The sequence below is a fragment of the Acomys russatus genome, chromosome 3 (genome assembly GCF_903995435.1).
Source record: "Acomys russatus chromosome 3, mAcoRus1.1, whole genome shotgun sequence".
In the NCBI taxonomy this organism is placed as follows: Eukaryota; Metazoa; Chordata; class Mammalia; order Rodentia; family Muridae; genus Acomys; species Acomys russatus.
The window spans coordinates 24,510,510-24,525,738 of NC_067139.1; the positions used below are offsets into that span (position 1 = coordinate 24,510,510).

At 44.5% G+C, this 15,229-nt stretch overlaps 1 protein-coding gene across 2 annotated transcripts in view; it reads right to left on the bottom strand.

Annotated features, from left to right (window-relative positions):
• Window positions 1-8,126: 8,126 nt before the first annotated feature.
• Window positions 8,127-15,229, bottom strand: part of Nedd9 (neural precursor cell expressed, developmentally down-regulated 9) — a 113,076-nt gene continuing 105,973 nt past the window's right edge. Inside the window, exons 5-7 of one of the 2 annotated variants that reach the window (XM_051170404.1) lie at window positions 13,669-14,910; window positions 12,083-12,172; window positions 8,127-9,317 (exon numbers count right to left, since the gene is read on the bottom strand). In XM_051170404.1, the coding sequence (XP_051026361.1) occupies window positions 8,808-9,317; window positions 12,083-12,172; window positions 13,669-14,910 (1,842 nt within the window). In that variant the 3' untranslated portion in view covers window positions 8,127-8,807. The remainder of the gene's footprint in view (window positions 9,318-12,082; window positions 12,173-13,668; window positions 14,911-15,229) is intronic. The other variant, XM_051170397.1, reaches the window with a different exon arrangement.

The following is a 15,229-nucleotide window of genomic DNA, read 5'->3' on the forward strand; positions in this document are numbered from 1 at the left end:
CAAAAAGGCACTAAAGAGCTTATTACTGAAGGGAAGGGGTGCTGGTCCTCTGCCATTGGATGATGACAAGGAACTCTTGGGAGCCCCTTCCCAACAGGGTCTGCTGTCTGAAGTGGGCCAACACCCCCATATTTACGTCAGTCGCAAGCTAGCGTAGTACATACTAATTTGTTTCTAACACAGGTCCCTGCAAGTCCTGCACTGGGTGTTCCCCGCAGATCTTTTGTTCCCTTCTTTGTTGATTTCCTTTTGCAAACAGAACTATTGCTAAACTAAACCTTCTTTTGGCAAATCTTAGGCCCTGGCCTGCGTGGATTGGATGTCTAGACAGCTAGGTGGAAGTCTCCGCCCGAGGGTTAGGATAACGTTAGGTTGTTTGCTTACGTCTTTTTATGTCCTCCTAAAAACACTACCGCACCAGTCCTTGGCTTTGATATTTCAACTTTATGCAAGACTCTGAACTAAACTGCCCCTCTGACCAACTCTAAAATGTCCCATTGGCCACCAATGTCATCAGAAACGTCAACTTCTTGCCTAGGGACTGTTGTCCCAAAGAGCTCAGATGTTCTCAAACCTGCCTTCAGGCTGCTTGGCCGTAAAGGCGACTCCTAATCTGCCTTCAGCGGGCTGACTGCTGGGAGGTGGGCAGTGTCTGGTGTCTGCCTGTACCCTGGCTGCCGGGTAGGGCAGGGGAAATTAAGGGTATGCTTTGATTTAACATCATTCTTTGCTGACTCTTGTCTCCCCGGAAAATTGTCTGTGAGAAGACATCATGAGATACTCTTTCTGTTAACTCAGGTTTTCTTAATTATAGTAGTTGGGAGATGACTTAAATCATATTGTGAGGCTCCAGATTATTATTTTTTTTTTCTATCTCCCAGGCTGCAAAGGAATTTCTTGCAGACACAGGTAATAGTTTTTGCTGAATTGTTAGTTACCTCCTTTATCCTGTGTGTGTGTGTGTGTGTGTGTGTGTGTGTGTGTGTGTGTGTGTTTTACCTCTATTAATTAAAATCCTTCCAAGGTTGTGTGATTTATACATCATTTTAAATCAGCCAACCTTCCTTCCTTGAACTGTTACAGCTCCAATAGGAAAGGTGTCCTGGTAGTCAGGAGCCAAGGAATACAACAAAGTCACACCGCACAACAAACCTCGCACAGCGGATTTGTTGGGAAAGACAGAGAGGAAAGCCGCTTCTGCTTGGGTGAGAAGTAGTAGCAGGACCTAGCAGAAGGCAGGGTTTATATAGGGTTTCTGGGTGGGGGTGGGGGGGGCGGAGCTTTCCAGGGTGGGCTGGGATTGGAGGAATCATGGGAGGAGATAGTACTGTAGGGAGTGAAAGGGGAGGTGGGCCTTGAAACACTCGTTATAGACATTTAGTGCTTAACTATAGAAAACTAGCACACGAGCAACACCACGTGTACGCCATGGAACAAGCATGCAGCCACGCTGTAGTCACAGGGAAGCTGGTATAACTTCATTCATGGTTGTACAGGAATTTGTTACGCAGGCTCTGGAGGAAACTCCCTTCAGATCCAGTATAGAGAACAGTGGACTTCCTTCATCTAATAGCAATTGAGCCATCATACAGCCAAACTCATTTCCTTATTTCATGTCTCCCAGAATGCTTCAGGCCGTGGTTTATAGGCAACTGCCATTTATTCTTTTATTTATTTGTTTGTTTGTTTATTTTTGAGACTGTAATTTAACTGAACTGTTTCTGTTCTGCTGGCACATCTGCTCACCCTTGTACACACTGGGAAACCCTGTCTGCCCTGCTTCCCCAATCCCACCTGCACTGGGAAGCCTCCGAAAAAAGGAAAGGCAACCAGGGCTCAGTTCCTGCATCCTTGGCTGCTGTCACAACCTCTTCCCCTGACGCTGCCAGCCACCGAGATCCAGCTCTTGGTCACAGTTGAGCTTATGGCTGACGTCATCACCCTTCCCCTACAGTCCATAAAACGTCCCCGCCTTAGCCCGGCTGCTTACTGACTTCGTCAGTCCTGCTCTTTGGGACTGAGAAACTCCTCCGGGAACAGCGCCTAATAAGCCTGCCTTTATCCGCTTTTAATCTTGTCTAATCTGGCCTTATCTGCATCACCGAGAGAGAAAAAGCCCGTTAGTTTTTCTAGTCCCTTCCTCATACAAATAGTCCCATATACACCTTTTCACTCCTCTTCAAAATTCGTTGTCTCTTTTGTCGTTAATTGTTATTGCGTGATTTTGGTTAGCGTTTTTGCTCTGGTTGATTCACTAACACTGTTATATGCGTAGTTAGTTCACAGCTTTTTATTTCTGAATTGTACTCCACCACAGTCTGTCCAGTCGCCTGTTGAAGACACCTCGGCTGTTTCTACTTTGATATGATTATAGATTAAAAATAAGTTAATTAAAACTTAAAAAAAAACATTTACTCGTTCTCTCCTCCCCCCCCCCTCTCTCTCTCTGTGTGTGTGTACATACAGGCATTCACACATGCCACAACTTATGGAAGTTGATTCTCTCCTGCCATCATGTGGGGGCCCGGGGCAAACTGAGGTCTTCAAGTTTGGCCACAGTCATTCTTACCTGCTGGACTATCTCACTGGCTCAAAAATTCTTTTATAACTAAAAGGCATTAGAAGTGCTGGAGAGATGGCTAAGCAGTTAAAGAGCACTGGGTGAGCTTCCATAGGACCTGGGTTCAACTCCCAGAATCCACACGGTGTCTCAGAACCATCTGTAAATCCAATTACAGGAAATCAGATGCCCTCTCCTGGCCTCCTTGGGTACCAGGCGTCAAGACGGTACACATACATGCAGGCAAAACATCCCACACATAACATTAAAACAAATAACACATGAAATAATTAGAGGTATGTTTTAGTTTTTCTTAAGTATTTACAATTGGAATTGCTAGCTCACATATCAAACACTTTCTATAGTGGTTATATCATCTTATAGTCCCTCAATCAGATGCCAGAGTTCTGTTATTACCAATTATTACTGATTTTTTGTTTATTATTACTGATAGAGAAATGCCCAAACCGCCACCTAGCATTACAGAGTTCCATAATTTCCACTTAGCTCTCATTTTTTTGCAAAATAACATTTTTCTAATTAATTCTTTGGGAATTCACATCAGGCACCCCGATCATAGTTGCTTCCCAGTCCTTCCATGTCTGATCCCCAACTCTTGTGGACCACTGACCCCATGCAAAAATAAGCAAGTCCAATTTGTGTTGTCCATGTACTTACTGGGACATGGTCTAACTCCCAGTGGCCCACCTCGTAAAGAAAACTGAGTCTTCCCCACCTGCACCATGGCCAGAAGCCCTCAACTGCGGAGGCTACACTTTGACTCTCATTGTTAATGGAAGCATCTGGACTACTCACTTACAAAGAGATTGTTGAAGGCTAAAACTGTGCATAGTGTGTTATTTGAGGAGGCTGAACACATGTATGTCAAACCATCCATAACCTCTCGAAAATGGACATTTCCCACTATTTGTCTTTCCCTGGGCTCCTTAGAAATTAATATAGTCTACTCTTCCTTTCCATAAGCAGTCACTGATATTCTGTCATTACACATCAGTTTGTATTTCTTTTTCAAATCCGATTCCATAGCTGGGCTGGCCTCAAACCCCCGTGTCCCGCATCATCTCCTATGTATTGGCATTACAGGAATGCAACACCACATGGCTGGCTGTTTTCAGTTTCTAAGGTCCTATGTAAGTGGAACCATGGCGTTTTCTATGGGGTTTTTTGGTCATCTTTTTTCATCATAGTGATTTTGAAATTTGTCCACTTGGGGTATTTATTTTGGCCGTTTCTTTCCCCTTTTTATGTGTAGGTACTTGCCTTAGTTAGGGTTTCTTTTCTGTAATAAAACACCATCACCAAAATCGACTTGGTGAGGAAAGGGCCTTTTTAAGCTTATAGTTGTAATACAACATGATGGGCAGTCAGGGCTGGGGCCCGAAGGCAGGGAGGGAAGCAGAGGCTGGGAGGGAAGCAGAGGCCGGGAGGAGTGCTGCTAACTGTCTTCCTCACCATAGCTTGCTTGGCCTGCCTTCTCACATACCCCAGAACCACCACCTGCCCAGGGGTGGCACCTCCTAGAATGGTCTAAGCCTTTCTACATCAATCACAAATAAGAAAATGGCCAATAGGATTGCCCGCAGGTCAATCTGACAGAGGCATTTTCTCAATTGTGATTTTTCTCTTCTCAGATAACTCTGGCTTGTACAATGTCGGAAAACAAAACAAAACAAAACAAAACAAAACAAACAAACAAACAAAAAAACCACCCAACTAAGACTGTCGTACTCCATTGTGTGGCTAGATAGGAATGGCTCTGTGCCTTTACAAAGACGGACCTTTGGGTTTTGTTGTTCTACACAGAACCGCAATATATTATTACACAAGCTTGTGTATGTACGCATGTCATCTCTCCTGGGGAAAGCTTGGAAGAGGAGCCACTAGGTACTGCCTGCAGTGGGCACTGCCTTGTCTTTGATTGCCAGTCTGCTCGCCAGTGCCTGGTGACACTTAACAGTCTCCCCAGTGGTTCTGCGGGTGACAGTCTCTTCCTTTACACACTCCTCTTTGCAGCAGCTTGTGTTTTCAGTCAGTGCGTCTGGTGTGGTTTTCACTTCATTTATTTATTACCCACTCTTATGTCTTATGTTGTGACGTTTCTACTTGGAATTCTTGCTTCATTAAAAGAATTTGTCCTCTCACCCCCGTGCAAACCCCTCGCTGATGTTTTGTGGCATAAGCATTTTGGCTGCAATGGGGATTTTGTTTGTTTGTTTTTAAAAAAAATTCTGCTTATTATCCCTGTGGGTATGTATGATATGAGCGTGTGCGTGTATATGTGAGTGTGAGGAAGTGTAGATTCATGTGTGGAGGTCAAGGAACAGCTTTCAGGACTCAGTTCTCTCCTTTTACTGTGGGTTCTGGGAATCAAACTCAGTTCAGTAAGTTTATGTGGCAAGCACTTTTACCTACTGAGTCATGCTGCTGGTCTCAACCAACCAACCAAGCAACCAAGCAACCAACCAACCAACCAAACTTTCTTTGAAGTAGAATATTTTTTATTTATTTTTTGATAATCTCATACATGGAAACAATGTATTTTGACCATATCCCCAAACTCCCCTATCTTAGGTATCCCTGATACCCCTCACTGCCCATTTCATACCCTCTCCTGTTTTGTTTGTTTGGTCCATCCACACCAATTAGTGCTGCCTGTTGTGATGTCAGCTGATGTTGTTGGCTCAGTCTTGTGTAGATCACCATAGCTAGGGTGAGCTTGTGAGAACATTGGCCATGTCATATCCACAATTCCTTTTGCCTGGTCTCTTTAGAAGAGTAAACAGTAAAAAAGATTTATCTACTTTTATTTTATGTGTATGGGTATTTTTCCTGCACGTGTGTCTGTCTACCATAAGAGTGCACTGAATAGTACAGAGGCCAAAAGAGGGTGTTGGATCCTCTGGAGCTGAAGTTATAGGTAATTGTGAGCCACCGTGTGGGTGCTGGGAACTGAACCCTCGTCCTCTGGACAGGGTGTCAGCACTCTTCACTGCTGAGTCATTGCTTCAGCCTCAAGAGTAAATATTTATAAGTTCAATGATGTGTAATTACGTTTATGGATTATTTTTTACTATTTACTGCTTAACATGCTTAGGATCATAAGATTTTCACCTACATTTGTCTTAGAGTTTAAGAGTTTTAAGTTTAAGAAGTTTAAGACTTCAGAGTTTTAAGTCTCTATTCCATGTAAGTTAACTTTTGTTCAGGCTATAAGGTAAATATTTATTTTTCTCCATAGAGAATTTTGTTGATTTAGCACTATTTCCCCTCAAAGAAGACATTCCACTGGAAAATCCTATTTTTGTCAAAAATCATCTAGTGCCTTTATGTATAGACAAAACGATGCAGGTGTTATGGCTTGGCTTTGAAATTTACTGGCTCCTCAGCTATCAGCACTGTGTTGGTAAGTTGTGGATGATCTCGACACGAACCCGAGAACGGATCTGGTCTTCCTAAGCATTAAGCTGACCCCACCACAGACTGATCGAGCCCTCCATATGCTTCCTGATCCAACAAGATGTGGCAAGCCGTGCTGCCAGCTCCCAGGGCCAGGGACCAAGCCAACATCTAGACATTCCAGGATGGACCAACTGACTGCACCCTCTAAGCAGCAAGTCAAAAGGAACCTATCCTCCATGGTTTCTGTAAGATAATTTGTGGTGATCACGAGAAAAGTAATTAAGACATGAGGTGTATTCAGATGCTTTCTACATCCCAGTGTGTTATCTGAACAAAAGGGTGGGACATTAAAAGTAGTTATTTACCTGGTTAGGAACCTCTGTTTTTCTTCTAAGATAATTTGCTTCAAATCATTTCTGTATGCCTGTTCCAGAATGAATAAAACACTGCCTTTTGATGCTAAAACCACTTGAGTAGTCAGATTCACAGAATATAAACAGAAATCATCCTACGTGCATTATATGTGTGGGTACTGTACCCAGATGTGGTAGTTTACATCTTTAATACAAACACTCTGGAGCAGAGGCAGGCTGATCTCTGTGGTTTCAAAGCCTGCCTGGCCTACATAGAGAGTTCCAGGCCAGGTATGACTGCATAGTGAACCCCCACAACCCTGCCCCCGCCACTGTCTGTCTCTGTCTGTCTCTCCCCCCCTTTCTCTCTCGTACGTGTATATATATGTTAATGTATAGGCATTTAATACTGAAAAAAAAAACAGTTTCAGATATTTAATTTAATGATACCACATGCTCTAGAATTTTCTTCAATTCGAAGGTACTGGGGTAACACACACACACATGCACACACACCCGCACTTTCCTAAAAAAACAATCAGATCTATAGCATATGTAAATAAGTCATAATTTGACTTTCTATGAGCCAATATTTAATTCTGTGATAAAGACAGACACAAGGAAAAGAAACCCAGTGGCTATGAAGAGAAAGATCTAAAAATTTAATGGCTTGTATATACAAGATGGTAATGAGCAATACAAATTGAACAGTTTGGTTTTGACAATGTGGAGTGTCATCACTCAGGTTTGGGCAAGGCAGCCATCACTCAGCAGGTAGATACACATCGTGTAGTAAGGTCTACAAGCATTACCCATCGTGACTTCTTCCAGGGTGCTGATGCTGCAGGACCCCCCTTCATCCATACACAGTGAGCTGCATCCAACAGCTCAGCTGTTCATCTTCTGACAGTGTAGAACTTTGAGAATGACAGTTGTAGTTTGTTTTGAAAAGCACCCTATCTTTTACAACTTCCACTAATTAAAAAAATATAAAAATAAAAAGTCACACTGAGATCGCAAGTTCTTCTTAACCTCCCCCGGCTTTTGTAATTTGGTTGCTTAAAACAACATTAACTCAGTCAAGACATCCATGACAAATAAAAACACATTTCCAAATAGGCTGGAATGAAATCAGTTCCACAGAGAGAGACTACAAGAAACATGTTTCTCTACTTGGTCGTAAATGACTAGAGAAGAACTTTATCCGCCCACGATGAATCTGGTGGCTCCAGTGCCTGGGCTGCAGACACACAGCAGGTGTGAAAGGACAGACCACAGGATTGATGCTGTGACCATGTGTCACATGGTGATGCAGCTTATCCACAAGGTCCATGGCCACTGGGGGATGCAAAGATCAGATCTCTGCAGTGTCGTCTGCATATGTTAAGTTTTTAGAAGGGTGTAGAATATACAGAGCAATGAGAGAGCAGGATGGGGCCTGGTGGCTCCCCAGTTCAGTCGCTAAGGAGCTAGCCATTTTCTTTAGATAATCCAGGTAGAGAGGCCTTTAGTTAACCACTGACAGTTAGAAACAACCCTCCTTTTTGTCCACAATCACAGTTTTGATATATCTTCATGCGTTCTTGCTGCAAAAAAAAATTTTTTTTTAAATTTGGCTCTAAAAATATCCTTTAGAAAACCTCATGGCTGAGTCACTCACAAATGCAGCTCCAGGGAAACAAGTGTTCTCTCTTTATTGTCACTTCCTTTCAGAGTTGAAATAGCACAGTCACTGCTGACAACATGGCCTCTTAGCACAGCACATGTCCCTCGCCTCTCTCTAGCACCCGAAGCACCAGACCTTAGGTTAACATATACTTTTTGAAAATCTCTCTCTCTCTCTCTCTCTCTCTCTCTCTCTCTCTCTCTCTCTCTCTCTCCCCTCTCTCTCTCTCTCTCCTTTTTCAAAGAGAAGTGGAGTTTATTTGCTACTGTGTTAAAGACAGAAAGCTTTGGAAGAAGTTTCAGACATGAATAAGCCATATTGTGACTTGTTATGTAGGAGGTGAACACTTGGCAAATACACCATGAGTTCCAGATTTGGGTGTGCTGGGCTCAGATCACTACTACTACTACGTGTAGAACGATATTACAACCAAGTGGTACAGTTTTCTACACAACCCAAACAACGCAGCATTAGAAGGCGCTAAGGTGCTCCTTGATTCATGTTTTTAATGGAATGTATCAGGCACACATCTACAAACACAGATACATAGGCACACGCAAACGTGGACACATTTCTGTACAACTTACGTTTTAGATACTTATACGGTTATATAAGAACCACACAGGGGGAAAAAGATTTCCCATTTCAGCTCCCTGAATTGATGAAAATCGACCGACTCACAAAACATTAAAATATTTCATTTTCGTATAAAATATTTACAAAAATAGATAACATTTACAAAAACCAGATACTATTTCCAGTTTTCCTTAGTAATTAGGTACTCAGTCTCTTCTACCACCTTTTCTTCTCAGAAGGTGGCCATCTCCAGCAAGGAACGCTTGAACAGCTGAGCATTTCTGGACAGGTCTGTTACCTGATGCACCATCTCCTGCAAGGCGGTAGTGCTGGGGTAGTGGAGGGCGGCCATCTTGGTTGCCATCACTATCGTCTTGAGCTGTTCGCAGAGCTGGTTGCTGGAGTTCCTGACTTTATTTCGAATGTCCTGGGCGGCCACCTGCCTTGTCAGAGTGTCTCCAATGAACACCAGTTTGTGTGCACTGAGAATAACAAACTTGCTGTGTGCCACAAAGATCCGTGGGGGCTGGGCTGAGCTGACACAGCTGAAGAGAGCATCGATGGCGTTGAGGAGGGATATGAAATGGGTCTCACATTGGTCATAGTAGAAGCAAAGCAGCTGCCTATCCTGAGCACCCACGCTGTTGTTTGTGGTTGGGAGGCTCTGTGAGGGCTTCCATTTGGAGATGTCATTCTCCACGGGCTTGGTGATTTCTTGTTCCAACAGCTGGAACTGACTTAGCTGGAAGGAAGATAAGAGACTTCCTTAAGGGTAAGACATGCATTGTAAAGGAAAAGAAGTGTGGGTGTAGAGTCAAAATATACGTTTCCTCCTTAATAGATGTCCGGTACTTAGGAGCTATGAGACATTGGCCAGGTTGCCTTGCTTCCTAATTTGTAGAACATGGACACAGGGAAGATGATACTCAAGGGGTCCTCCAGCCAAGACCTTCTGTTATGACACCATTTATTCTTTTTTTTTTTTTTTTTTTTTTTTTTTGCATTCTGACTGGAAGGCGACAGCCTTGCCTTCTATGCCACTATAAGGGTTTGATAAAATACTGTTATTCACAATGTGAATGCTATTATTCTTCACAAAGTGCTTAAAATACATCTGGTGAATTGCAGGCTCTATGTAAGCCTTTTTTTTTTAAATGGTGAGAGGCAGTAAGGGAAAACCAGATAGAGTGACTTTTTGTCAAATAAATCACCAACAGTTTGCTACTTCATGGGCAAAGCCCTGCCTCCCTCTTTCTTCAAGATGGAAAATTTATGAAGACTCTCTCTGTAGTGAGAATTTTGTAGTTAAAAAAAAAAACCATGGCAATATTATAAGATCATGTTTTAGCTTTAATCCCAGGTGTGGGGATCCAGGGGCTTGCTTCTCAGCAGCTGAGTATGACTTGCCTCATCTCTGGCAGGTGCATGGTTTTGTCAGTTGCAGAAAGTTTCTGCGAGGGTATGATGTTTGGATTCTGGGGACTTTTCAGAGGATATATAAATGTTAGAGCCCTGATAGGTGTTGCTGGTTGTTGGTTGGATGCAGTTGGTTGCCATTGGTTGTGGTTTGTTAAGCAGTAATGCCCAAAGAAGAACAATAAGAAGAAATGAGATGTTCTGGCGGTGAAGATCAAACTTGCCCCAAAGAGCTCAACGCTCCTAATCAGCAGGAAGTAGTCTAATCATAACGTCATCCTCTTTGCCCTCTATCCTTTTCCTCTTCTATCTAGTACTAGGGGGTTGAAAAGGAAGAAGAAAAAGGGTGGAAGAAAGAAGAGGCCAAAGAGTAGCAAAAGATCTCTACAAAAGATGTACACATTACCATCCTTTAGCACAGGGAAGTCATAGAAATGCACACTTACTTAGGCAAAAAGGACACAGCAAGAGATCTGGGCATTAAATGCTTATCACAGTTTATAGCATGCATCTGTAAGTCCAAGGACAATTCATGGGAGTTGGTTCTCTTCTCCTATTGTGTGGTTTCTGTGATCAAACTCAGGCTGTGGGCTTGCCAGCAAGTGCCCTTACACTGAAACATCTCAGAGGCCCAAGAGACAGCTTTCCTGATGCTCTCATTAGGCATCCCTAGCGGAACTGCTCTTTCAAGTTGAAATGATAATTTCTAGCTATTTTCACTAAGAATCCCAAGTTTGGGACTCAGTTAATTTCTCGCCCTGATTCAGAGCTGAGTCAATACAGGGACAACGTCATCCTGATTTCCTGATGAGACGTGCATAGTCAGTGTGGTATTCCACAGAACCTACTTGCTTCCTAGGAATTACTTTTGTGTCTGCTAATTCCCTCAAACTCCACTGTCTTCCTGGGCCAAGTGCCAAGGTAAGCACAGTGATAAACGGCAGCGTTCCAGCATTATTTGATAGTAATGAGTTTGATTTCAAATCATGTGTCCATAGAGGGCAGAACAGTCCCATGTTATAGAGAAGGAATTCAAGTTTTGGCCTATGACGTCACGCTCAAGCCCACACAGCTGTTGGCTAGAAAAGAAGGCTTTGAACTCAGGTTTCCCAGAGGCCTCTTGTCACCTCATGTTGTGGTGTGCTATTTCATTTCATCTTCAAGGGCATATAAATCTTCACCTCGTTTCTCTTTGTTTTCAAGTCCTCCCCTTGCAATACTATCCTTACCTGTTGCACTCAGTAAACCTCTGAGTGAATGTCCCCTGCGCAGAGCCCTTCGTAAATGGACTCAGACGGGTCTCACAAACATTGGATCTTTCCCTTTGACCCGTAGACTTTACCGTGCAAAAGACAGGTGCAGAAGAGGGATGAGGTTGAGAGGAGAGTTACAGTCAAACTCTTTTGGGGATTTGATAACCAGAGGAGAGTTGACCATTAGCTAAGGAATCTCAGGTGAAACGCCCCCTACAGAGAAAGCTTTGGAGCTGGGCACAATGGCACACACCTGCAAACCCAGCACTCAAGAAGTTGAAGCAGGAGAATACCAAGTTTGAAACCAGCCTGGGCTACACAGTGAGAACCTATCTCAAACCATTGCACAATACAGCACAACCCAATAGAAAAGGCTTTGAGTGGCGGCTTTTGAGTTTTGCAAAGTTAGATGGGAACTGAGCAAAGAGGTGACTGGAGGAAATGTTGGACAGTGGAGGAGAACAAAGCAGATAACAGAGAAACAAGAAGAGTAGGCCGCCCATGTTCCTGTCAGTGTTGGCTGCATCTTCATCCTCCTGAATTCCCTCTCTATGGCCTCAGTGGAAAACCAATTTGCTTGGCCCAGCCTGACTGGGTCTTGTGTCTTGAGACCAAAAGCATTAGGTCCTAATGTGTTGTATCTTAACAGGCACAGCCTGTTTGGATGCAGCCCAGGCATACACAGCTGTGGTGACAGGCCACATAACCTTTGCTTTGTTCTTATGTCCTGTTCTGTGCCTGGGGGTGCTGGCAGGACCCAGAGCTTTTAAAGTTGTGCGTTCCCTGTTGGGTGGAGCCACTTCCACCATGGACGAGCCTTTGCTCTTCGTGAACCTACCTGATGATGCTCCAGCTGCGCCTTGCTCTGCTTGATGATGTTCTCTTTTTCCAGGAGCTCCTTCTGCTGTCTCTCAAACTCCTCCTTGCCCTGTCATTTGCAACACAAAGACCGTGTTACCTCACTGCTGTGAGTCACTTACATGACCAGCTTCACCAACATGTGCCCTCACATCCTCCCCATCCACTGGCCACTTCCCTCATGTCCAGTTAACACTGTGAAGCACAGACAGGGACTTCCGGAACGACTGTGGAGACAGGTTGAAAAGCCAAGCCTGTTTCCACACGGGCTGCCATGGTTGCTGCTCTTTCGAGCTTCCCATGGTCCTTTTTACACTTGCTTAGGAAGCCTTATTTTTTCATTTTTTTTTTTTTTAAATGGAGTATATGTGAACCATGAGCTTTCAAACAGAGGTTAAAAAAATGGGTGCATATTCCACTTCCAATTTGTTTGAATAACCCTGTTCTCCAGTGTACAGCATGAGAGGACCGGTAAAGATGAAGGTTAAATACCTCCTCTAACCCAGGCCATTCCTAAGGCTGAGCTGTGCCTCTGTTGATCCTTTCTACCCTCTGGTGCCCGGGGGTGTTTGGTATTGTCAGAGTTTCTAGTATAATTTGTGTCTCTCAGTCAAATGGAAAAGGATGGCAGAATAAGATACTAAGTAATGGATTATGATAGAGTGTTGGAACTCCTCAAAGCAGACAGGGAAGCTTTCACGATCCCTGGTCAATTGGGAACTAGCACAGTTTATTCTAATAGGAAGCCGCTTACAGAGTTTAACATATGTGGGCCAAGCTGTTGGCCAATTGGAAAATGATCATAGAGAGCTCCTCTGGGTCCGATGGAGCTATGTGTCTTTGTAAGCAGTTAATCTCCATCTCTCTCTGTCTCCATCTCTGTCTCTTTCTCTCAGCCTAGAGCAGTGGTTCTCAACCTTCCTAATGCTGCAGCCCTTTTTAATACAGTTGCTCATGTGCTGGTGACTCCCCAACAATAACATTATTCTCATTGCTACTTCATAACTGTAACTTTGCTACTGTTATGAACCATAATGTAAAAATTTTTCCAATGGTATTAGGTGACCCCTGTGAAAGGGTCATTTGATCCCCCACCCAAGGGGTCATGACCCACAGCTTGAGAACCACTGGCTTAGGGTGTACCTTAGAAACTCTCTAAGTACAGATATTTTTGACAGTTTTTTTTTTTCTTAACAGTGATACGTTTTTCAATTTATTTCTGTTATGATGGGCTGTTCAATGGAACGGTGCCATAATGTACAAATAGAGGAAGAATTGCTACCATGACTCAGGAACCCAGTGGGCCACACTGATGAGTCTCCTCCAGCTTGCCTGGGGTGTATCAGTGAGAATTAATACAACTCCTTCGAGCTAACACTTTCCAAAGTAAAATTAAGGCCCAGGGAGGTTAAATAAAAGGGCCTGTACAAGTATGTACGATCTCACGCTCCATTCTCAGAACATCCCAATTCTGTCCTTTGGCTGTCCAGCCCAAGGGCCTTCTGGACATCAGTCCTGGGATCCCCGCACGTGAATGTGGGTAGCTTATAGGTCTAGTCTCCTTACCTGTAGGTGAACGTAGTCATAATCATCCATCCAACTCCTCTCGGAACCATCACTGCTACTACAGTCTGGTGGCGGTTCCTTGCCTAGAGTGGGAGGCAATGGCTTATTGTGGACCTGGGCCTTGTAATCACCAGGGTGCAGCGGCTGTACCTGGGAGCCCGGGTGTGTATACTCGCTTGAGTTCATGATGCTGGTGGGCCCATTCTTCAGATGGGAACTACTGGCACCTGCTCTGAAGAGGGTCTCAGCATAGGTGCTGATGGTGGTGGTCAGTTGCTTGGCATCATCTGGCACTGTCTTGGCCACCATCACAAACCGGTCCAGATCATCACACTTATTTTGGGGCTTATTGATAGCTAGGATATTCAGGGACCAGCTGCATTCATTCAAATCATGGCTGGTCTGGCTTAGAATCTGGTGGGAATCTTCCACTCTTTGGAGTTCGCGCTTCATTTTGTTGTGGAGGACCAGTTCTGGGAGGCAGGAGGCGTTGGCTAAAGCTCCCTTGGCAAAATGGAGGTATTCCCGTAAGAACAGCTCCACCTTGTCCACTGTGGTGCGGATCTCATTGATGTGTCTTTCCATGTATCCGTAACACCTCCAGTCTGTGGTGACCAGGGACATGAGGCTGCAGACGCCCATCTCCAGGGTCTGCTGGAGCCGATAGAGCTTCTCAATGGCTGTGTCTGGGTCCAGCAGGAGCCTTTTGCCCTGAGATGGCGAGGCTGACAACGAGGACTCCTTTGAGGAAGTGGAAGATGTGGACATGTTACTCCTGGTACTGCCAGTGCTGGAGAAAGACAGCCGGTTGATTCCATCCACCAAGTCCCGAGAGCCTTTGGCGTCTGCTGGGTTGTGCAGAGGGACGTCGTAAACACCGTCCCTTTCTTCCAGGTTTGCCTTTTCACTGGTTTCTGTTGGTGCCTCCAGGAACTGAACTCCACGGGGTATGTCATATGCATCATTCTGAGTGCCCTCAGAATGTCCCAGCTGAGAGGGCGGATGGTGTAGGGAAAGGCTTTGGTGTCTTCGAGCCATCAGTTCTGCGGCTCCTGGAGCATCGCAGGTGAATTTGCTGTCGAGGTCCTTCCCCGCTGTCTTGGTGCTGGCTGGAGGGATGTCATAAACCCCCTCGGGTCTCATGCCTGGCCTTCCATCTTGCTTCATCGGAGGAGGGAAATCATATTCCTTTTCCCTAAGCCCTGCCTCATCTCGGCAAGCTGACGGTGGAATGGCATAAACCTAAAAAGTAAGTAAAAAAACAAAACACTTTATCTGTTCAGTTGGATCTTGGACGAAGGCAGAAAATGAACAGCCCATGAAGGTGTGGTCCAGAGTTCACAGACCTGTCCCTCCCAACATTGACTAACTTCAGATGTTCCCAGGGTGCAGCATGCTCTTTAGAGGATGTATGCCCTCATCCTTACACATGAGCATCCTTTACCATACTCAGTGCTGGATTGGGTGCAGAGCCTTCCTAGCTGGGTTGCAGTCTCGTGTTTCCAACCATTTACTGACTATCCTACCAGGCTGATCCATGCTGAGAGACACAAGACAGACT